At 37.0% G+C, this 23,654-nt stretch overlaps 1 protein-coding gene across 2 annotated transcripts in view; it reads left to right on the top strand.

Moving 5' to 3' along the window:
- LOC122794531 (cilia- and flagella-associated protein 251-like) overlaps positions 1–23,654 on the top strand; it is a 325,579-nt gene that overhangs the window by 253,013 nt on the left and 48,912 nt on the right. For both annotated transcript variants that reach the window (XM_044063015.1, XM_044063007.1), the window contains one exon: positions 22,303–23,288. In XM_044063015.1, coding sequence (XP_043918950.1) covers positions 22,303–23,288 — 986 coding nt within the window. The remainder of the gene's footprint in view (positions 1–22,302; positions 23,289–23,654) is intronic.

The raw sequence follows: 23,654 nt of genomic DNA, 5'->3' as shown, positions 1-23,654 counted from the left end.
ACACACACACAAAATCTTCACCTACTTGTTTCATGCACAGAACATATCACCACCAACCAACAGAACATGTCTGAATCCATCTGCATGATGCCCATCCAGCCAGCAAAGCCACAGAATCCATCTGCATGATGCCTGTGCAGTGAAATCCCTGAGAGAGCTCTCAGCTCACTCCTCATTGGCCCTGTCTACAAGGGAAGCAGTCCGGAGCTCCTCTGTTCTGTGAGGTTGTTCACTGCACAGATTCCTGGGTATCCTACAGCACAGGTTGCTGGGTACCTCTTTCTCTGCATCTGGACTGCTGATAAAGGCAGTCTGAGTGGATTTGTTTTTCTAGGTGGGAGGGCTGCAGACCAGCAGTCAGATAGCACGGGCCGCCCCTGCATGCAAACAACAGGTAATTAGAACAGTCATCACTACACAACCATCCACTGGTAGCAAGCCTCCCAATGCCTTTGTTATTAAGAATTGCTCATTGTAGCTGTAATATTTTATATTCTGTACATCATTTTTACTGTTCTGTCAGCAAGGGCACCTGTTTGATTCCAGTGGTGTTTTGATTTAGACAGGGCAGTACATAGCAGACTAACTGTATTGTTTCCAAATAGTGACAATTTCATTTTAATTAAGCCCAGAGATTCTAAGTATGCCAGATGGAAATATTTACTTAAATTAGGGGCAAAGCTGTCCATGCTTAAAATGGTCAGGAAGTGTTAATCTGCCTCTAGCTAAACATATGCTAAGCCTGTTGACCCCTTCCAGATCCCCTATTTCTGTTGAAATGTTCCTGAAATAAACATCACATGCCAGAAAACCACAAATTTTATGGGGAGCAGACCAAAAATATGGGACAAAAATGTGTGGAGATTCTGTGAAAATCTGGACAGCTGAGAGGTATGCAGATCTTTGCAATGCTGAGAATGTTTACTTTACAACTTAAAAGTGTAATTTTATATTTGCTGAGCAACACAAATTTCATGCATATTTTACAATATCTCAGTGATACCCTGTTGACATTTTCTGTATGTAGCTGATTTATTTGGATGGCTGCTTTAAATTTAAATATCTGCCATCACTGGGACATGCTCACTTACTGAGATATTGACAGGAATATGAAAATATCACATTTCTCATAATCTGGCAACTAAACTAACTATTGTATCTCTGCATGTGTGCTAGACTGAGATAATATTTATGCAGACTGATGTGAGTGTCAAACTGACATGTCAGTCATCAGGCTGGCATGCTCTCTTTCAGAAATACTGACACAGATATGAAAAATATCATAACTGTCATATCTAAAGTCTAAGAGAACCATTATATCTCTGCAGATGTGCCAGACAAATGTCATATACCAGGCCCAAATCGTCTGAAATTATGCCAGCTTTATGTTCTCATATGAACATATACTGACATAAATATGACAAATAACATAATTTCTATATGCAAAAAATAAACACACCTTTATTTATCTACAGTGATGCCAAAGAGAGGTTACATATTGGGTCTTATTGGTCCAGACTAATTCTAGCTTCAAAATTGCACCTAATCTATCATGTTTCCTTACTCTCTGACAAATATTATCACACATAAAAATACATTAACAATATTTTCTGAAACATAACAATCCACTATATCTCTGCAGGCATGTTTGCTAGAGTTCATGCATTGTGGCACATTATCTGGACGGAAGTCATCTTTAGAATGATAACTCAGCCATCATGTTGTCATGCTAGCTTAGAAGGGGACTGCTACAAATATTTTTCATAATTGGATATATATAAACCAACTCTTGCATCTTTGCAACTATATTAGAAAGAGACAATGTATCAGTAATAAATTTGTCCATAATAATGTCATTGTTCAATGTTCGATGTGTGTACGTCAAACTCAAAGCCTCATTAAAAGTCTTCAAGGAGTTTGTAACCAACTAAAAGAAAGTTATAAACCCTCACCCTAAATAACTCATCCACACTCATTTTAAAAGTCATAAGGGTAGTTGCCTTCCCAATCTTTAGTCAAAAATAGTTCCTTAATCTTGTGGCTGTTAAGTAAAACATATTACTACAGAGAACTGCCCATGAGTCAGGTATATCTAGTAAAGCACATTTGTTCAGTCTCTAATAAGTTATGCTTAAACTTGACCCCCCTCAGAACTGCCATATTATTACAATCATTATTACTGTTGTTATTAAAGCATTTGTAAATCAGTATAAAGTGCCCCCTAATTTACGTACAGTGAGAGTAATACCAACTGTTTCAGCCTTTTAAAAATGTACGTATTCTTCCTAGCTTGTGAATCTGATTGTGGTTATAAATGTAAACCGCCTCACAACATTCAAAAATGGGTCTGGCAATAGACTTATATAGTAGAATTAGGACCCTTTTATCTCTCCGTGAGATTCAATGTAAGGTAACTTTAATGACCGAGTAACTCCTTTTGATAATAACTGAGAGATGATTATGAAATTTACGAAATCATTAATTACACCTAGATCCCTTGACATGTCTACACTAGTGAGGACTCTGTTATTTAAAAACTAAGGGTAACTGAGGTTACTTTTACCAAGGTGTAGTACTATGGACTTTTCTCCATTCGTTGCCACGTGCTTTAGAACAGACCGGTTATGTAACATGTCAATGAATCCCTATAGTTATACTTGATCACTCATATTACTCACTACTCTGACAGGGGAAATCAGGGATAAATATTATGAATAAGACTGGTCCATGGACAGTCCTTTGGGGAAACCCAGCTTTAAACGTCTTATAAGAGGATAGGGCATCTCCTATGTTAACCTTACAAGATCTCCCATGCAACCCCTTAAGAAAACTTCTGATGATATACTCATTCATTTTATTTATGCAAAATAGTTATCATTTCAAGATGGGGCAATGAGTTAAAAGTCCTAGCTAAGTCCAGGTAAGTCAAGGTCAGAAGAGTTTGTTAAATAAAAACTAATAACTGAAGTAAAACTAAAATAAAAAAACTACTAGATCAGGTAAACAGCACCACCCTTTGGTAAAACCACAATGAGAAATGCCTAATCCCTGTTTATCACTGCAAGACAAATAGCTGTCTCAAAGCATTTCCTTAAAATACATGTTAAGCTTATGGGACAATAGTTGTCTACTAATGTACTAACACTGACTTTTGGAATAGGATTCCTGTGGCTATCTGCCAAGCTTCAGGGAAAACCCTGTGCTGAGTGTTTGTTGAAACAGGAATGTTAGGCATGATGCTAACTTATTGGTAATCTTAGAAAATAAGTGACTGTTTAAGCCATCTAGCCTTGCTGTTAAACTAGATTTTATCACTTTAAGAGCCCAGTGAGTCACTTTATTACATATCAGTGGGCATTGTTCAAGGGCTGCAATATACAGACGATAGCCATGTAAACTTATCCAAAAATATATTAACCATGTTTGTCGTGGTCTGTTATAAAGGTCTCATCCACAACAAGGCTGACATTTGTCTGGGTGTCCTTCTTATATCCCCTCAGATGTTTAAATAATGATTTATTTTAATTACCATATGCACAACTAGGTTAAGCTTATATCTGCTTCTGCAGTTCCTCATTAATCATCTAAAACCTGTTCTTGCTAATTGATAATGTAGTTTGTTTTGATTACTCAGACTTAAGTTTCCATATATGGTTCTTCTTCTTTATTTTCCTTTTTGGCAGCATAAATCACTTACCCCAGGCATTTCCTGGGGAGAGCACACACACTAATTAGAATTAACTACTTCTCCAATATGCTTCATTGTCCTGCCGTGCGGCCAGAGGGATAACCCACCACAGTGATTTTTCCAGCTATGGAAAATCACTACAATGGGCCTGTCTCTGAACTGGAAAGCGATACTGTGAGGGGGTTGACCACACTTAGTATGGATTACTACTCACACTAATTCTTTCTGAATCCAGGGCATGCTGGAGTCTGATCCTGATGACAGAACTATAAGAACCCATAGAGGGGCTTGGTTAACATTAAGAGCATTAAGATCACTTGCTACCACATCAAGCCCATTTGTGAAGCATTTACTCACATCAGTCCCAAAGTTCTCACTCTGTCTATTGATTTGGTTTGTGAACTTATAAAAGAGAACCCCATTCAGTTTATCCCTCCTCCCAGAATCTTTATTAAAACACATTGCTGAGGAAGATAAGAGCATACTCCCAAATATCAAAACTCTCCCTTCCTTTCTTTACTTTCTGTAATTATGTTACCCTAGAAAACCAGGCACTTTTAATAGCTGATTGGTATCAGTGAACCATGTTTCAATTTTCAGATATGAGTAGTATATCAGACTTTCCCCAGATATTCTAGCTGTCTGATACATCACAAAACTGCTCATCTTGCATGTAGTGCTCATTAATTATTGTAATATTATAATATACCATATTTCATAAAATATAATTAAAAAATTATATTTTTAGTTCCATTCATCTAGAACACTGTAGGATGAATTATTTTCATTGTTTCATTGCTTTTCCCACATGTTGTTGGCTGAGAAAGTAGGTTCTATGTAGAAAACTCATTAAACAAGTTCTGACCAAAAATGCTACAAATATAAAAATATGAACCTTTCCTAATGATCAGTATACACAAATGCTGCTATCATTTCTGTGTGGTACAAAGTTGCAACCCCTGAGTAAGTTGTTTCAATGCACATTTACCTCTACCATAGTAACTGGCACTGATACCCTTCTAAACATATCTGTGAAATATTATTGTAAATATGTTAAAGACATATTTTGTAAACTGCTGTTCTAAAATATGACATCTTCATTTCTACTAAAGATTTTCAGAACACGTTCATGTTAGACCATTTTAATTTCTTTGTTTTTCCTGGCTGCCTTGGATCTCAATCTAACGTCCAGTCCTCAGTGCCCCATGCCCATCCCGACTCTATCAGCACTAGTCCTACATCACTGAACTACTTCAGTATTGCTGTGGTCAGATGTGGATCTTAATGGTGTCCTGGGGGCTTGGCCATCGGTTCTTTTATTTGATGGGGGGGCTCTTTTTTATATGCTGTACCCACTTCCCTTTCCATTTACCTGCCCCCATGCTCATTGAATACATCCAAAAGCAAGACCCCTATTTTGACAATGCCTCCTCTGAGGGAGCATCATCAATGAGTGTCCCCCCACTCGTTGCTTTGTCAGGTATACAAGCCTGTGTTTGAACTCAGGTCACCTGAGCAGTAGTCAGAGCATTATCCCTCTTCTACAACTGCAGTGCTTTCAGACCATGCAAATGTTGTTAGCAAAATACTAATGCAAATATTAACAACTATCTTATATTTCATAAACTTTTGTAACAGACAAAGTATACCATTTTCATTGCTACTGAAGCCCTTCACTCAGTGCTCATGTCAGACTATATATTTAAAAGGAATTCTAGGCCAAGCTGATACTTAGCACATTCCATGACTGAATTTTTAGCAGAATTATTATGTAACTACCGAAACTATGCTCATTGGAGTTAGTGCAGCAGGAAGAGGTGACCACATCCACCTAAAAAAATCTAAAAAGATAATTCAGTCTGTCTTCATCAACAGGTTAAATAACAGCAAGCAGTTGTGTGTGTGTGTGTGTATGTGTGTGTGTGTGTGTGTGTGTGTGTGTGTGTGTGTGTGTGTGTGTGTGTGTGTGTGTGTGTCTGTGTGTGTGTGTGTGTGCGTGTGTGTGCATGTGTGTGCGTGTGTGTGTGTGTGTTTACAAATTTTAACAGGAAATAAATGTATAGAATTATCCTAACTGCATGGTGTAGTAAACTCTAACACACTATGTACAATATTTACAGCAGGTGCAACAGCAGCTAAAGGGCAGAAATATGAGAGAGATGTATCTGTATTTGATTCATCCTTAAGTTGCTTGTCTAAGCTTCTTTGATTTGTACTTTACTTAGTATAGGGGAATGTTGTTTACGATGTGATGATTTGATTCTTTGAATAATATTAATTCTTTTAGAATGTCGTTCCATAGGAGACTCTGCTAATTTAGAAAATATGTGCGTTTACTACTATCGCTTGTGATTAATTTATGTGTTGTAACATATCTAGTAGCTTGGTTCTTGAATTCCTCCCATGATAGTTTGGTTCTGTCTGTCCAGTTCTGGGTGATATATAGTTTCAATAGCACAAATAATGAGACTAATATCCATGTGTCCTGCTTAAGTAATGTTTGGGGGGTTGTATGTAGGATAGCAAATTCCCACAATAATTTTGACTGCTCATAACCCATTTTTTCAAACTTCACCTTTAGAGACCACCATAATTTTTATGTAAATTTACAGCCCCATAGGATGTGAAAGAGATCAGTGTTCACTGTTGGACAGTAGGGACAGCTTGGGGAGTAGTTTGAATTAAATTTATTTAAAATCACTGGTGTGTAGTATAGCAATAACCCACGCCTGGGTGTGGGTAATGTTGGATTTGCCCATGGTTGGTGTGGTTTGGTCACGAGGGCGAAAAAGTGTTGTTATAATATCTGTCTACTGAATTGCTAAAGTTACCCAGAGTGGCAGCCAGATATTTAAGTTGTCTTAGAATTATTATATGTTTTTTTGCTGAGCTTCAGCTTTTCCTCTGGTCTCCTCTATAGTATAATCTTTCATTTGAGAATGTCCCATATGACATAGTTCTTAATTTGTGGATATTGATTGAGATTTATCATATTGTTATTTAACGTGAGATTAGGATTTAAATGTATAGGTTGCAGAGGAGTCAAAGTATGCACTAGGTTTATAGATTCAAGTAGCTTCCGGTGTATTCTGATATTATTTCTTAATGATTTGTGTAATCCAATTTTCTTGAATTGTTCTTTCTGGATAAAGGGTAGGGCTTTGGACAGAGATGCAACTTCTAATTAATATCTAAGGAACAAAGGGGAAGCAGCTTTGGTTGTCAAAAAAGTAAATGTATAGCAGCAACAATTAGAATAAAAGTCACACAACATTATAACAATTTCTCAAATGATAAAACAATGCTGTTACAGGAATTCCAAGAGGTATTTGTGTGTGTGTGTGTGTGTGTGTGTGTGTGTGTGTGTGTGTGTGTGTGTGTGTGTGTGTGTGTGTGTGTGTGTATGTGTGTGTGTGTGTGTGTTTGTAAGACCTCCTATTTCCTGTTACTTTTTCTAAACATCATTGGATTTGCTTACTTCATTCAGTGTGACTAATTTTATACACTTAATACAATGAAAAGCCATATTCCTATACTATGTTTTCACTTGAGAGAGCAAGGGCTGATCTGTGTTAGAAAGATTGCAGTTGTATGGCTTTCTGTGGTTACCAGTGCTCAGAAACATAGTCTTTCAGTAATGGGAATACTATATTTTGTCCTCCAGACTCCTGTAGTCTGCTTCTGGTAACACTGAGCAATATAACACACAAAGAGCTCAATTTATGGCTGCTATGTGCACCACAGGAGGAAATAAAGCCGGACAGATATAGGATGGGGGGAGTGACCACCTGTCTAGATGTGTTATAGTGTTCACAGTTTTCTATCTGGACTACAATAGAAAAATAAAATAAGCTTCCACCAAAGACACTATCACTTACTTGCTACTCTCCAAGCCACTAATATACGTGCCAAGGTTCTATGGTCGTAATCGTATCAACACCAAGGCGCTGTCTACCTTTCCCTCACTTCACTTTTTCTTTTGCTTCATGCGCTATTCTCTTTCTTTTTTTCACAGAATCTCTTTTGGACACATGAAGAAAAAAACATAAATAGCTCCTCCTATCTTACTCTCTCTCTGATTTCTGGGGCTCTAAATACTAACCACAGAAACAGTGCTTTTAAAGAAGACTTTCATTGCTTATTTTACCAGAAATGCATGGTTTATACACTGTATGCTATGTTTTTATCTCTCCCTGCTACACCAGCAAATGGAAAAGAATTCACACTGCAACTTACTTGGACTCATAATGTCACTGGTATGTAAGAGATATATAATGTTATACATATTGAAATATGCTTAGTAACTATACGTACACTACTTTAATACCTATGTACTCTGCAAATATATACACAGTTTAAAATATCAGGCATTCTGTAAATACCTGTATACTGACTGTACACAGTCATTCTATGCATAACTTTGATAATTTTTAAAAAAAATATTTGAGGAGCTTTCCTCTCATGGTCACCAATGAATAAGGATATAGGTAAAACCAGTTGGACTTTCATGATAAAGAAAGGCAAAATAAATGAAATAAAAATGAATACTTGCTTTTGGAGAATTTAATTATGCTTTTGGGTTCTTTGTTAATCCTTCTGAGTTCTGTACATAATTAGGTGTTAAGTTTGCTCTTACAGGCTATGAGTTTCTTCCTCTTACTGCATATTTTGTTTATGCTAGAGCTCTACCACAGAGATAATTTCTACATTCAGTGTTGTATTTGTGTCTTACGAGTAACAACACCTCAATGCATGCTTTGAGGTGGGCACAACATTATCCACAAATGTGCCATTATGCAAGATAGGCTAATCAAGGTGAGGATGTTGACTTTATATTTTTAACTTCTAAGGAGTTTTTCTCCCCAGGCCTCCACTGAAAAGGGATTTCTGTCCAGTTCGGACTTTGCCAGTAAGCAAAAGCAAATGTATAAATAACATCAGTTAACTGGAGTAGGTTTGCATTGGAAAAGTGTCTAAAGATTAAAGGATTTTTTGGTAAATAGTCAGATTTGTCCATTCATGTGGAAAATGTAGATGGCGATTATAGGGGATTATACTGGTGACAACCAAGTCTAGTAGTTTTGAGCCTCTAGTTGGGACTTGAACTGGACTGTCTGAAGACCTGGCATTAATGAAGTCCAGGAATCTTTGTATTTATTTGAGGTGGTGTAGGTTTCCCCATTCATAGAGGGATAGTTGAAGTCCCCCTAGGGAATAGTGTTAGGTTGGATAGGGAAGGATGCCAATTTGGTATATATGCCTCAAGGGCAGCAGATGATATGGAAAAGAGTATGGTAGTTGGCTATGATATGATATGATGTGATATGATATGATACAATCCAATATAATACAATGTAATGTGATATGATATGATGTGATACAGAGTTTTATTTAGCTTGATAAGGACATGATAGGATGTGATGTGATATGATATGGTATGCTATGAATACATATTACGTTGTCGAACTGTAACAAGTTTGAATGCCATATTGTCAAACCCATATGTTCGAACATGGAAAAGTTTGAACGTTTCAATGGGGATTTACCTTCAGTGTGGAAAGGGAAGATTTACCTTTACTGCACTGTAGTGCAATCTCAGAGTTGGTATATTTAAAGAGTTGGGGGTGTGGGGGGCACAGCCACCTATGTGGTGGGTGTAGTGGGGCTTGTCTCCCAGCTTACAATGTTCAGGTAGTTTTTTTCTGTTTTTTATATTTTTTTTTGACGTTTTCAAACTTTTGAAAGTTCGAACTTATGGGTTCGACCATATGGCGTTCGTACTTTTAAATGTTCGACAATGTAATATGAACCTGGTATGATACGATATGATATGATATGATATGATCCAGAGTTTTATTTAGCTTGGTAAAGATAAGGAGAAGTTTGAGATCATTGTCCTGTCTGCGTATGTAGTTGTTTTTGCTGTCTCATAGCATTAGAGAATATTTATTTATTTCATGTTAATCTCTGTGCTAATCTGATACTTTATTTATCATATCTGAAGGTTTTATGTTCTCTCTGGCATGCATTGTTAAACATTTGCTTGAAATAACTGCAGTGATTGTCTTTACTTTTCTACCAATGACTCATAGATTCTGTGATACCAGTGATGTTTATGTATAGAAAGTTCATGTAACATTGTCTGAATGTATTCATTATGCCATCTGTTCCATGTTATTGATGATGAGTCTTCAAACTGTCTTTCCTGGCTTGGTAGGAAATAAAGAAATGAATAAAGAAACTCCCTCCACTCCTTCCCCAGTCAAAGGCAACTGTGAATCCTGTTAAGTCCTCAACACTGGTATTGTAAAATAGGATTTCCATAATGACTGGATTTCCTACTATGTTGGCTAATATTGAATCTGTTTATCTTCAAGTCATTATCAGTTCTGGAATATTTCTTCTAAGCCTTCATCTTTTCGTTTAGTAATTTCTGTGTTATGTCTGTCAGTCACGTCAGTTTGCATTGCTTTCTTTCTGGCAATGCCATCTAAAATTAAACATGAAAGAGGACACTGAGCTGTGAACTGCTCTTGTACTGCAGTTTTTATTTGCCATGGTTTGCTGTTCCTCTCATCATTAATTACTCTAATGTTTATGTAATTTAGAAAAAAAAGCAGTACTTACTTCTAGTACACATTTAAGTAGTACATTCAGCAGATACTTGCATTGTTTATAATGACCAGCTCTGCACATCAATGATATACTGTCACTTACTTTGTGCTATCACGTCTTTTCTGTTTAGACATGTTTCTGGCACTGTAATAAAGATTTTTTCATCTGAAAATGACAAACATGACGATGGAACAGTAGTAATATCATTTTAGGTAGCAATGAAGTGGCAACAGTTGCTCTGAGCTATTATTTTAGATAGCATCAATGTACATCAAAGGCTAGTGAATTCTTTTAAATTTTCTGATATGTTTTTTTCATATGTTCCAATGAAGACAATGGACTTGAAATTTTCTAGAAATGTTTAGATTTATCTGTTATTAGATTTAAAAAGATATATTTTAACACTAAAAACAACTTTAAACTTTGGTGGTGGTCATCCTAATGCTCCTAATTTTGCTCCCAGCTCATATAATTTCTATAAAGATCTACAACGTAATAAAGATGATAATCCCAGCGAAACAACAAAATTGCAAACACACCAAAGGTGAATGAACGCCAGGAATACAGGATACTGTGCTGGAAACACTTAATTTATTGACATAAAATAGGTTGAGCGCTTTCTACAGAAGTAAATCTGTCTTCTTCAGAACATCATAGCATGGAATCATGACGCTTATATATCATAATTGAAGTAAAAAGCCCGCCCAGGTAGTACTTCCGTGCAAGAACACTACTGGGGATTCCTATGAAGCAAGGCAGAAAAGCAAACTCAAAAAAAAAAAAAAAAAAAAAAAGATCTACAACGGTATTGATAAATATGTCAACACGCCTACAAGGCTAAAAGATTATTAGGGCAACCCTAATTATTAACTGATAGTAAAAGTAAAGAATCATACTACTACTAAAAATAAAATACTCAGAGAAGTACATTACACACATGGGAATAATATGATAACAGAGCTCATGGAAAGGGAACATAGTACAGGTTGCTGATATTAAATAGCTTTGATAGTGATGGGGTGTCACCAGGCAGGATAACAGGATTAAAACACGAGACTCTGAGTGTGACTCGAGGAATAATGGGGTCAATAATAATAATAATAATAATATGAAGGGCAGTAAAATCATGAGGTGCAACTCCATTGTAAAAGAGGTTACCACAATATATAGATGTTGGGTCAATAAAAAATGTAGAATAGAAGCCAGAAAGGATGTGTAAAATGAACAACGTTTATGTTAGAAAGCATAAGTTCAAATAAATAAGACTTAGTTATGCCTACTAATGTGTAAAATGCTACTTATATGCACAAATGTATTTTACATTTTTAGTTTGTTAACATTTAATTTCCATTTTCTCTTATTTGCTTTATTGACAGCGAATAATATTAAACTTAGTAACTGAAATACTACATTTTTATTTTATTTTATTTATTTTACGTTTGTTGACTGGGCTAGTCCAACTGGATACATGTCCATTTTCAGTGGAGGCCCGGGGAGAAAAGCTCCACATTCAAGAAAAAGATCACGATAACATAAGTACATTATAAGATTTAACAAGTTTAACTAGCTTAAGAGTAAGGAAAAAGCATTCTAAGCTAACAAATCATGTTTGGATATACGTACAACCAAAAACAGTAGGTAAGTAACGTTGAGCACTATTTGAACTTTCAGTTGGTCTTACAGACAAAGATGTTAATAGCTAGTTTTGTGTGAGAGAGAAGAATAGGGTCAAGGAAGTTAGACTGGGTTTGCACAGGGGCATAGCCAGTGTGATTTAAGGTATGGTTTGATACTATAGATACTATAAAAGAGACAAAAGAACTGCATATGGCATCTTTAGATGCTAAAATGAGTTAGTACAGAAGTGAATTAAATAGAAATAAATGGAATTTGTGTGACAAATACATGACAAATAATGATGCCAAGGACTGAAGGTTAAAGCAAGGCAGGAAGGCAGGAAATGAGCAAAGTGTATAACGGAGTAAATAATAATTGTTAAAAAGAAAGAAAACATAAATGTAATCTATATAATGCATGAAAATTAAAAAATGGTAATTTGGTTTGTCTTCTTTTCTGGTAATGTATGAGTGCATATGTCTTTAAGTGATAATTCAATAAAGGTTAAACCAATTATTTTACGTTTTCATATGTTTCCCTAGTGAGAGTGAAATCAGTATCTCCTAAGTATTTTGGGATTTTTGTCCCCATTCATAGTTCCTACTTTCATAGCCCTTCTGATCTGTCATGGACATTATCAGTCAGCACATCTCCTCAGTATTTAGTTCCAGTCATTGTCCGGCCTTACGTATTTGTTTACTTATTTTATTTATTATTTTCTTGTTTATTTGTTTTCTTGCTTAGTCGTTTACTTGTTTGTTTTTTTAATTTAATAAGTAAACTGGTCCAAAGACCTGTTTTAGCCATGACTTAAGTCATATAAACAAGTGGCACACCACAGAGGGTTGTAACTGGGTTTGCAATATGACCAAATTGTTATGTGTTTGAGATATAAATATTAAGAATATCCATTACTTGGACAGTAGAGTGAACCAAAGAGGTGAATCTTGATATCCATGTTGAAAACATAACTGTTAAGATATCTTTGGACAGACTCGATCATAATTGTTTTTCAGTTCATGTAATTTCAGCTGCTCCCATATACTACTAGTCAGAAATAAAGAGTAAGAGAAAGACATGTTTTACAAATTTGAAAGCCATAAAATACTTAGCACTGCAAAAATCTAAGTGGACCTCTGATAGACTGACTGCTTTAAAAACTGCCAAACATTTCAGTTTGCCATTTTTGTGTGCATGAGTGTGTGTGTGTGTGTGTGTGTGTGTGTGTGTGTGTGTGTGTGTGTGTGGGGGGGGGGGGTTAAGAAGTTTTCAAGGCTGTTTTCACTTCTGATTGCTGTTCTGTGATAGCTGCTGCGTATGTTCTATCATAAAACAAGAGCATATAGCTGAAAGCCATGCATAGCAAAACCTAGTAATCATCTCACTTCGGGGTGTGGGGGGGTCCATAATAAGCTTATGGTAAGTGGTGATCAAGAGTGATGTATAATACAGTAAGAAGATAAACATGGAGATAAGTCACAACCATTTACAACCATATAAGAACTCTTAGTTTAGCATTTAAATGAACAAAATGCCAAAATGAGCTAGTATTGAATAAATTAGTAGCTAGTCAGGAGTGCATTCCCAATATAAATCTGAACACTGCCACTGAATTATTTTATATATATATATATATATATATATATATATATATATATATATATATATATATATATATATATAAGAACACTTCACAATGCCGAAATCCTGAAAGATCGAATTTCATATGGCCAAGACCATATGATCAAATTTTTGGAATCCCAACATTGTGAACAGAGATTTGCATACGGAGCAGACTGGGAGATTTCCCTTTTCCTCACTGTAGTATGATCTCAGAGTTGAAATATTTAAGTAGCAGGGGTGTGGGGGTGCAGGGGGCTTGCTCCCTGCAGAAACATTTAAATTGTTGTTTTTTTTTTTGGGGGGGGGGGTTGTTTCGGAATTTTGATATTCCAAAACATCGATCAAATGATCTTGGTCATATGAAATTTGATGTTTCGGAATTTTGAGATTCTGAAGTGAATCTATATATATATATATACATATATATATATATATATATATATATATATATATATATAGATATATATATATATATAGTGTGTCAGAGTATATATATATAGTGTCAGTCAGAGTGTCAAACAGTCACAGCCCTTAAGGCCAAACACAATGCCAGACACACTAGTCATTGGTGACTCCATAGTCAGACACACTGACGTCCCGCTCACCAGACTGAGTAAGGAGAAGGTCACAGTAAGCTGCCTGTTGGGCGCTAGAATCCGCCACATAACGCAAGCACTCAGGTCTCTCAACAGCAAGTACAAATATGACTCAGTCATTGTCCACGCTGGTGTAAACGACCTGAGGCGTACCTCCTTGGACTACATGAAAAGAGACATTGAGGAGCTCTCTGATTATGTAGCCCAGGCAGGTATGACCCTGACCTTGAGCAGTATCCTACCTTCACCAAGAGTGATGCCACAATACAGAGATAAGATGATCAGCTTTAACAATTGGCTTAAACACTGGTGTCATTCAAAGGGGATCCAGTATCTGTCTGCCTGGGATGACATGCTGGACAAGCCACGCTGCTTCGCAAGGGACGGCTTGCACCTGTCACCCCTGGGATTCTGGATATTGGCAAAGGCTCTTGCCACCCCATAGTGCCTTTTTTAGGCAAGGCTCAAATTCTAAACCTACCACCCTAGAACACAAAAAAGAAAAAACTAAGGGTAATGCTGCTCAATGCCAGAAGTCTCAATCTCAAAATGCACGCACTCGAGGCCCTTCTCAGTATGGAGAACATCGATGTCTGTGCTGTGACAGAAACCTGGTTCAAGGCTCCTGAGAGCACCCCAGCGCTTTCAGGTTTTACCTCATATCATGCGTTCCGGCCCCAAAATCCGGACAATACCAAGAAAGGACGGGGGGTATCCATATTCATCAAGGACACCCACACCTCAAGACTGGTGGCAACGCGCGATGCATCGGAGACCATCCAGGTGCAATTAACCATAGGCAAGACTGCTCTGCAAATTGTAGCATGTTACAGGCCACCCTCACAAACTCAGGAACCTCACATGGCCTTCCTGAAAACACTAGAGGGGATAAATGTATCACCAAACACCATCATACTAGGTGACTTCAATTACCCTAATATAGACTGGGAACACTACTCAAGCCCAAACACCCTAGCCCAAAAGTTCCTGGAATTCATAAACTCAAATGCCATGGAACAACTAGTCACCATCCCCACAAGAGGAGATAACATACTTGATCTCATCATCACGAACATGGGAGCACAATATTCAACACGGAAGTATACCCCTCACTGGTGAGATCAGATCACAAACTAATCTCGCTGGAGGTCCTCATCCCACCCCACCTGAAATAAAAAGACCACAGTAAAGAACTTCTCAAAGCCGACTTCACACTTCTAAAGACTAGTGTGGTCTCCTTTAAGGCCCCGAGCGCGGAAAACAGTACTCAAGCCGCTGAATCACTTACAAACACCTTCTACCAGCACCTGCAGGACTGCATGGATAAGGCAATCCCAAACAAAACAAAGACTCTTAGTACCAAAGGCAAGCGTCCAGTCTGGTGGACCCCAGCCATAAACAAACTCTACAATAAAAGGAGGAAGCTACTACAAGATAGAGCAAAATCCTTAAAAGGTAAGACACCCTTGATCACTATAAGTAAAAACTAAGAGCTCTCATAAAATCATCCAAAGCAAATTTCGAGAGAAAAATAGCTAAAGACTCAAAAGACAATCATAAGGCCTTCTTTAGCTATGTTAGAAACCTAGGAGGAAACTCCCAGATATGCTCAGAACTAGTTCAAAATGATGTGAAGATTACTGATCCTACAGACATTGCCAACATACTGGCTGACAGGTTCAGTGCAAACTTCTCCCCTCCCCAAAGGAGAGATATCTATACCAAACGATTGCAGCCCCCAAACATCTCCAGCCCAAGTGAGAACTGCTCTCTCCAAAGCAAAAAACACAGCATCCATGAGACCTGATGGTGTCCCCGGCTGTGTGCTCCACGAACTCAATGAGGAATTAAACCCACAGCTAGGACAGCTGTTTAATCAAAGTCTTACCTCTGGATCCCTACCCAGGGAGTGGCGCACTGCAACTGTGGTCCCACTTCACAAAGGCGGTGCCTCCACCGACCCTGGAAATTACCGGCCCATTAGCTTGACAAGCCTTATCTGCAAAGCCATGGAGAGGATCATAATGGACCTCATAAATAAAGACATAGGGAATTTGCATACTTTGGATCCAACCCAGTTTGGCTTTGTCAAAGGCAGATCATGCCTTTTAAACTTGGTTGACTTCTTCGAAACAGTCACCAAAGCCATTGACGAGGGAAAGGCAGTCCATACAGCCTACCTCAATCTGGCTAAGGCCTTCAATACAATACCCCACTCGGGTATCATTGATAAACTCATCAGCTTAAATGTTAACCCATACATCACAAGATGGGTTGCAAACTGGCTGAGTGACAGAACCCACAGGGTCAGAGTTGCTGGCGCCATGTCAGACTCAAAACCTGTCACAAGTGGTGTCCCACAGGGCTCAGTCCTGGGCCCACTCTTGTTTGGCATCTACTTTTCCGAAGTACAAGCAAGCACAGGAGGGTTATGGCTGACAAAGTTTGCAGATGACTGCAAACTGGGCGCCATAGTAGAAAACACATCTGACACAGATATCCTTCAGAAGGGTCTCACAGAAACGGATAACTGGTGCCAGAGCCACGGCCTGAAGTTAAATGCCAAAAAATGCATAGTCATACCCTTTGGGAAAAACAAGGTTACCCCTAGCTACTAAATAGGTGGCAATCCACTGAGCACAGAAGAAGTTATCAGGGACCTGGGGACCCAGGTTGATAGTAGTCTGTCATTCGACACCCATGTAGCTAAAGTAGTTAGGAAGACCTTCTACATTGCCCACCTTATCATGAAGGGATTCTCATCTAGATCAAGGGAGGTCATAGTCTCCCTTTACTCATCACTCATCAGACCAATGATTGAGTACAATGCCCCATTCAGGATGTATCTGACCCGACACTTGCAGCAGCTGGAGAGGCCACAAAAGTTCCTCACCAAAAGGATAAAGGGTCTCAAAATCTGTCCTATGCTGCCCGACTGAAAGAACTCCAGCTCTATTCAGTCGCTTACGCTTGCTCAGAGGTGACCTTTGCCTAACATACAAGGCCATGTCAAACCCAGATTTGATGAATATGCTTCACCTCAAAAATCTAGATCCATCAGAGCCACAAGGCGGAGACTTAAACCTCGACACGGCTATTAATAGGGCGTGCTGGAGGGATAGATTCATCACCCAAAGACTCCCTATGCTGTGGAACAAAATCCCGGTACATGTGAGGCAGAGCACCTTGCTGGCCTTGTTCAAGAGAAATCTTGACCAATGGATGGGAGATCGCAGATATACCCCAGGGATTACCTCAGTGTCACTGCTCGACAGAGGCACAGCAAAATAATGGGTATAGTTCCCCATACTAAAGGGGTGGCGTAAGCCACAAAACGATGGGCTAGGCTTGTAAATGCCCTCGGGCAGATAGCCTAGTATGAACCTATGAACCTATGAACCTATATATATATATATATGGATCTACTTTACATTGCCAAAATTTCATAATGCCAACTCCCATATGGCCGACACCATATGATCGACATTTGAAATGTCGACAATGGAAGTAGACCATAAAAAAGAAAGAAAAAACTTTTTTTACACTGCTAGCAGGGGGCTCCAGCCCCCTGCACCCCCCCATAACTTTAATATACCAACTCTGAGATCGCACTACAGTGCAGGAATGGAAATCTTTCCATTCCGTGCTGTACTGAGATGCTGGTTCCGCATTCAAATGTCGATCATATGGTGTCGGCCATATGATTGTCGCCATTTTTGAAATGTCGGCAATGTCAGGTAGACCTATATATTTTATATATATATATATATATATATATATATATATATATATATATATATATACACACACACATATGTGTGTGTGTGTGTGTATACAGTGCAGAAATGACACCGGACATTAAGCCAAAATTAGCCACAAATAGAAGCAGATACTACAGTGATTGCTTCTAACAGAATTTAAGAATACTGATTTTAAATGGACTCTGTTAATTAGCTATATTCCTAAATATGAATTAAGTGTGTGTAAAATTAATATAAGAAAGTAGCAGGTAAATGTTTGAGACAGCAAGAAGTGAAAGGAATGGAAACAGTGTACTTTTTCATGTCGTGTACATTCATCTCACAAAATATTGCAGAAGAATGTAATCTTAATACATCAGAACTTGTTTTATTGTATATACTGTGCTTTCGTTTTGCATCATTAGAATCAGATCGGGGGGAAAAGCTGACCTTTCTTTTTCTGTGTACCATTTCTCTATTCTCCGTGTCTATGTAACCTTTAAGAGTTTATACATTTAGAGAATGAGGGACTGAGGTAGTCCCCAACACTGGAGAACATGGGGCTTGCTCATCTTGCAAAAACATATTTTTAGCAGTCTTTTGAGAGTTGTTTCTTGAGAGTGTGATTTCATGTGTCTTTATATATTCTTCGAGTGATAATTTGCATATTGATGAAACAAGATGTACTTATTCAATGCATATTCAAAAGGAGCTAAATGTAGGTGATAACATAAATAAAGATTAACTGTTACTGTTGGGAGGAAGGATTTGGTTACAGGAGTGTACAACAGTACTTGTAGACTAATGGACCTATAATACAAGCTAAGATTACATTGCTGGGCTTGAGCAAATGGAAATCAATGACTACAGAAGCAAAAAGCAAGCAGTTTGTAATGCTGGCCAAACCTGAACAAGAAGAATGCTTGTCTTCATTATTTCAAAAGATGTTGTAGGTGAACTGGTAACCTTACAAATTATGTTATGTCTGTGAGTTTGTGTATGTTATTTGATAGATTAATATCCTGTCCTGGATCAGTTATGTGAATTATGCTGTGCACCAGCATGGACTGTTACTTCCTATTAACTGAACAGGAAAAACATCAGTGTTAGAAATGAATGAATGCTTGCAATGCAATATTGGCATTCAGAAAAGAAACATATTCACAACCTAGGACACTTATTGCTAAAAAATTTACATGTCAGGATATTCATTGTTGTAAAAGTATTGCTGAGCAGATCAGGTTTCATGCACCTGATCTAGTCAAGAATTATAGAAAAACTCTGTGCTTGACAAGCAATCATATACACATTTAAGAATTTATTATATTATGTACAGACTGGGGCAGTGCCTTTAGCCCAAACACACAAATGCATGCATTGGTACACTGGTGTTTTTGAAGGCATATCTTTTACTGTCTTTGGGTGAAATGTTTATAATTGTGCTTGCTGACACAAAATAAATACTTCAAACAATAGGCACACATTAAATGTGTGTTGAAACAGACATGTTTTGATTGAGAGTAGATATGTCATATATGTTCTGCTCTGTTGTAGCATTTTACTTTTTACTACATATGTAGCAGGTTTTGTACAAAAATGCTAGACACAACTGCAAACTCATGAAATAAAAGCATTAGCTATATATATATATATATATATATATATATGTGTGTGTGTGTATATATAAATATATATATATATATATATATAAATCCACCAAACATGAGCCCAGCATCCCAAAAAGCTGTTAAACAGGTTTAATCATTATGCACAGCAAATAGTAGTGCAACTCTCTAACCACAACCCACTTGCACCACTTGTATGTTCAGTGTGACTTGAAGCACCATCAATCAGTGCCCTTTTATCAAATTTCATTATAAATCACATAAACAGGGAAGAAACAATGTCATATTCACTTCATGCACCACCATAATAATTATTAAAAGATAAAAGCTTTTCAGACATATAAATGTACATTAAATAATTTATCATATTAAATACTCACTGTAAATGCTTTTAATAAACATGAAATCTGAGTTTATAATACATTAAATGCATAAAACGTACATAAAATTGTACATGCATAACAAAATTACTTGTTACACTTTGAGGAAAATGTGGAGTGATACGTAAAGTAATCATTTGTCTCCATCTGTTGGATATATTTGAGGTTGCATAAAAGTGCATGAGAAAAAGTGTGCAGAAGTAAACCATGTAATATAAGTTAATTAGATTAATAAAAAAAAAAGCTTGCAATCATGGTGGTGCAGCGGTTAGCATTGCTGCCTCACAGCAAAAGGTTCTCCGGTTTGATTCTCGGCTGGGGTGCCTTCTGTGTAGAGTCTGCATGTCCTCCCTGTGGTTGCGTGGGTTTCCTCCGGGTGCTCTGGTTTCCTCCCACATCCCAAAGATATGCTGTAGGTGGATTGGACACTCTAAATTGGCCCTAGGTGTGAGTGTGCCTTCTGTGGAAGGTTGGGCACCGGGCTGGCAACTCAACACTGTAAAACTCCACTGCCAATCATGAGCGGACAGGTGATCTGCTGTGGCAACCTCTAACTGGGAAGAAGAAGAAAAAAACACTTGAAATAAATACATAAATATTTACCCCCAAGGTAAATATGCCCAAACAATATAAAATGCTTCCAATAAATTTTTAAATTATTAATTCGGACCTGGCTTGTACATAATACCAAGATTAATTATCCACATCCTGTCCTTTTTATATAATAATTCATAATTTTGTTCTATCAGTAATCAGCCTGCATGCATCTTATCAATGTCGGCAAAAGTAAAATGAGCATTCTAATGTTCCATCATATTTTTACATAGTGTATTTCTGCCTGAGATACAGTTGATATCACTGAGGAGTACTGCAATCCCCTACTTCCAGACCCTGGATGTCTCTTCATTTTAATTTAGAAGGCACTGCCATGGCATACAGCCATACATATGAACCACTCAGAATTATACATAATCAACTATCTGATTGTATATGTTTTCTGATGATTCCCTTTCATAAAATATTTTATTTTGCAGATAGATTTACAATAATTACAATTGCCACATGTTGTATAGCCAATATATCCAAAGAGATTTTGTTTAATTGATACATTGATACATTAAAAATTTACTTTTTGTGCTGTGCTAAATGTTCATCAGATTTATAAGAATCTGTTCAACATTCATGAAAAACTGGATTAGTCTTTAGAATTTTCCAATGTTTATTAATAATCTAGTGCAATTTCAAAATTTTAAAAGTGCTATTACAATATGTAGTAATTAACCTAGGATACTGTTGTACATTACTATTTTGCACCTGTTTACCATACTATAGGAGTATCTTTCTATCTACTCTTGATGCTAGATTGTGTGCTTGATTAATAATATGTTTACTGTACCTTCCAAGTCAAATCTGTTGTCTATTTTCTTGGCTTCCTCCTCAGATTCATTCATATCACTGCACAAACTCATCAATTTAAAGTTTACTGATTTCGGGATACATTAATAACATGTTTAGGATGATGGTTGAAAGCATTTAAATTTCAGTTTAGAGTAAATGGTTTCCTATAGATATTAGTAGATCCACTCCCATAATCAGTTGAAACATCTAAAAAAACAGTGTTGAATACACTATACTGAATTATAAACTATTCCAAAATGAATTTAAATATTGAATAAAGATTTCCCTTGTCCATAAATCAACAATGATTCCAGGAAGCTCATAAAAAGGGTCTGTGTAAAGTGAGGCAAAAGTTGACCCATGGGAGCACCTTTAAACTGAAGATAACATTAGTCCTTATAACAGAATAAGTTATCTTCTAATTCTATACTGAAAAGCTATAGCAAAAATTCAAAATATTGCTGAGGAAATGGTTTACACTTTGCATAAGATAACCATTTTAAATTCCACCCTATGTGGAATGCTATTACAAAATAATTTCACATTCAGAGTGCACGTGAATGCTACGTTTGAAATTTTCATTATCATTAAGTCACTATAGCTTCACCCATATCACCTTTCACATCAAATACGCTAAATAAAGAAAGTGGTTTGTAGTTAATGCAATTATAATTACACTGGAGATGCCAAATGGTGAAACCAGTTTGTAGTTAGCAGGATTGTACTACTGACTGTCATACTGTTATGCATAATGTATATTAAACCTCTTTAAAAATATTTTGGAGTGCTGTATTCATTTTTCAGTGGATTAATTTTTAAGTAATTTTGTCTGATTGTCTTATAAGCAGATCTTACTTTTACATAAAAGTGTCTCATGGCTGACTAAGCATTACAATTCGTTTTTTCTTCTTTTATATAGTTTTGGGCTCCTGATATCAGCCTTAAAATGTACAGTTATGTAACATTTCATTTTGTAGAAAGATGGACTTTTATACTTAGTATCTAAATCTTCTTTTGCAGAAACGCCACAAAACAAACACAGTGAAGATCAGGAACTGTGGAAGGGAGATGGTGAGAAAAGCAGCGAAGAAGAGTTTGATGGTCGTTTCAAAAAGGCAAAAGAATCTGAAAAGAAAGATGCCATAAAAAAGGATGAGCAAAAAAAGGATGAGGTCAACAAGCGAGAGCATGAAGACATAAAAGAAGTAGAAGAGAAGGAAAAAATAGAGGAAAAGCAGAAAGAAGAAGAAAAAGTAATGAAAGGAGAAGATGATACCAAGGTTATCACAGAAGAAGCAAAGGAGGTCCTGGTTGACAAAGATGAAGAGAAGAAAGATGGAATGAGGCAATCTAGGGATAATTTGGAAGCAAATAAAAGACGAGAGCACAAAGATGAAGAAGAACATGATGCATACAAAGTCAAAGAAGTTGAACATATTGACAGAGAAGAAGAAGAAGAAAGGGGTAGCCACAGGAATGGAGAGGTCAAGAGGCATTACAGTGAAGAAGACAGCTTTGAAGATGATGAAAGAGGTCATCATGAAGGCTTTCATGAAGGCCACCATCAAGGCCACCCAGGAAGGCACAATGATTGGAAAGAAGATGAAGAGGATGAGGAAGAAGATGAAGAAGAAGAGGAAAATGAAGAAAAAAAGAGGAATGAAAATCAAAGGAGCATTAGAAAAAGAGTAGATGAGAATGCCAGTGATGAAGAGACAGCTCAGTTTGAGACCGAAGAAAAAGGAATGAAGATTCTGAATTCCAAGACACAAATACATGGTGGGCATGGTTCAAAGTATTTAGGAAAGAACATATGGAATGACAAGAAACACCATCATCATTATGAGCCAGAAAGTAATGAGGAAGAGGAGGAGGAAGAAGACAGAATGCGAAAGCGGTATCATGATAATGATCCCTACCTCCAGAAGAGGCATCACACTCATCAAGAGGAAGAAGATGAAGAAGAAGAGGAGGAAATGAAACTCATAAATGAAAAGGAAAATGAGGTTAGTAGAGTTTTAGTTTAAAGCATAATTTTGTTATAAAATGTAGACAGACCAACTTTTCATAAAAATTATATCACTCAGGGCTCAGTATTTACAAGTTATGTGACTTACGCCTTTCACAATAAGAACAACAGTACCAAACAGAATGCAGCTTGCCCTTCTGTACTGGCTTTGATACTTCAGTATGTCTTTATGCAATTCTCTGCTATGTCTCCATGCCTTTATGCTATATCAGAGATTTTAATGACAGATGGAGTCTGAAGCTATAGTGACAAATTTTCAGTTGTGAAAGGAATTCCCTGCTGATGATGTCACTTTAAATTTTAGTATTAGTTGATAATTGTCTGGACATGATAATTCCTGTCA

The sequence above is a fragment of the Protopterus annectens genome, chromosome 1.part0, assembly GCF_019279795.1.
Source record: "Protopterus annectens isolate FY-2018-M chromosome 1.part0, PAN1.0, whole genome shotgun sequence".
NCBI lineage: Eukaryota > Metazoa > Chordata > Ceratodontiformes > Protopteridae > Protopterus > Protopterus annectens.
Note: the sequence above shows the minus strand (reverse complement) of the source record. Positions and strands in the feature narration are given on the sequence as shown.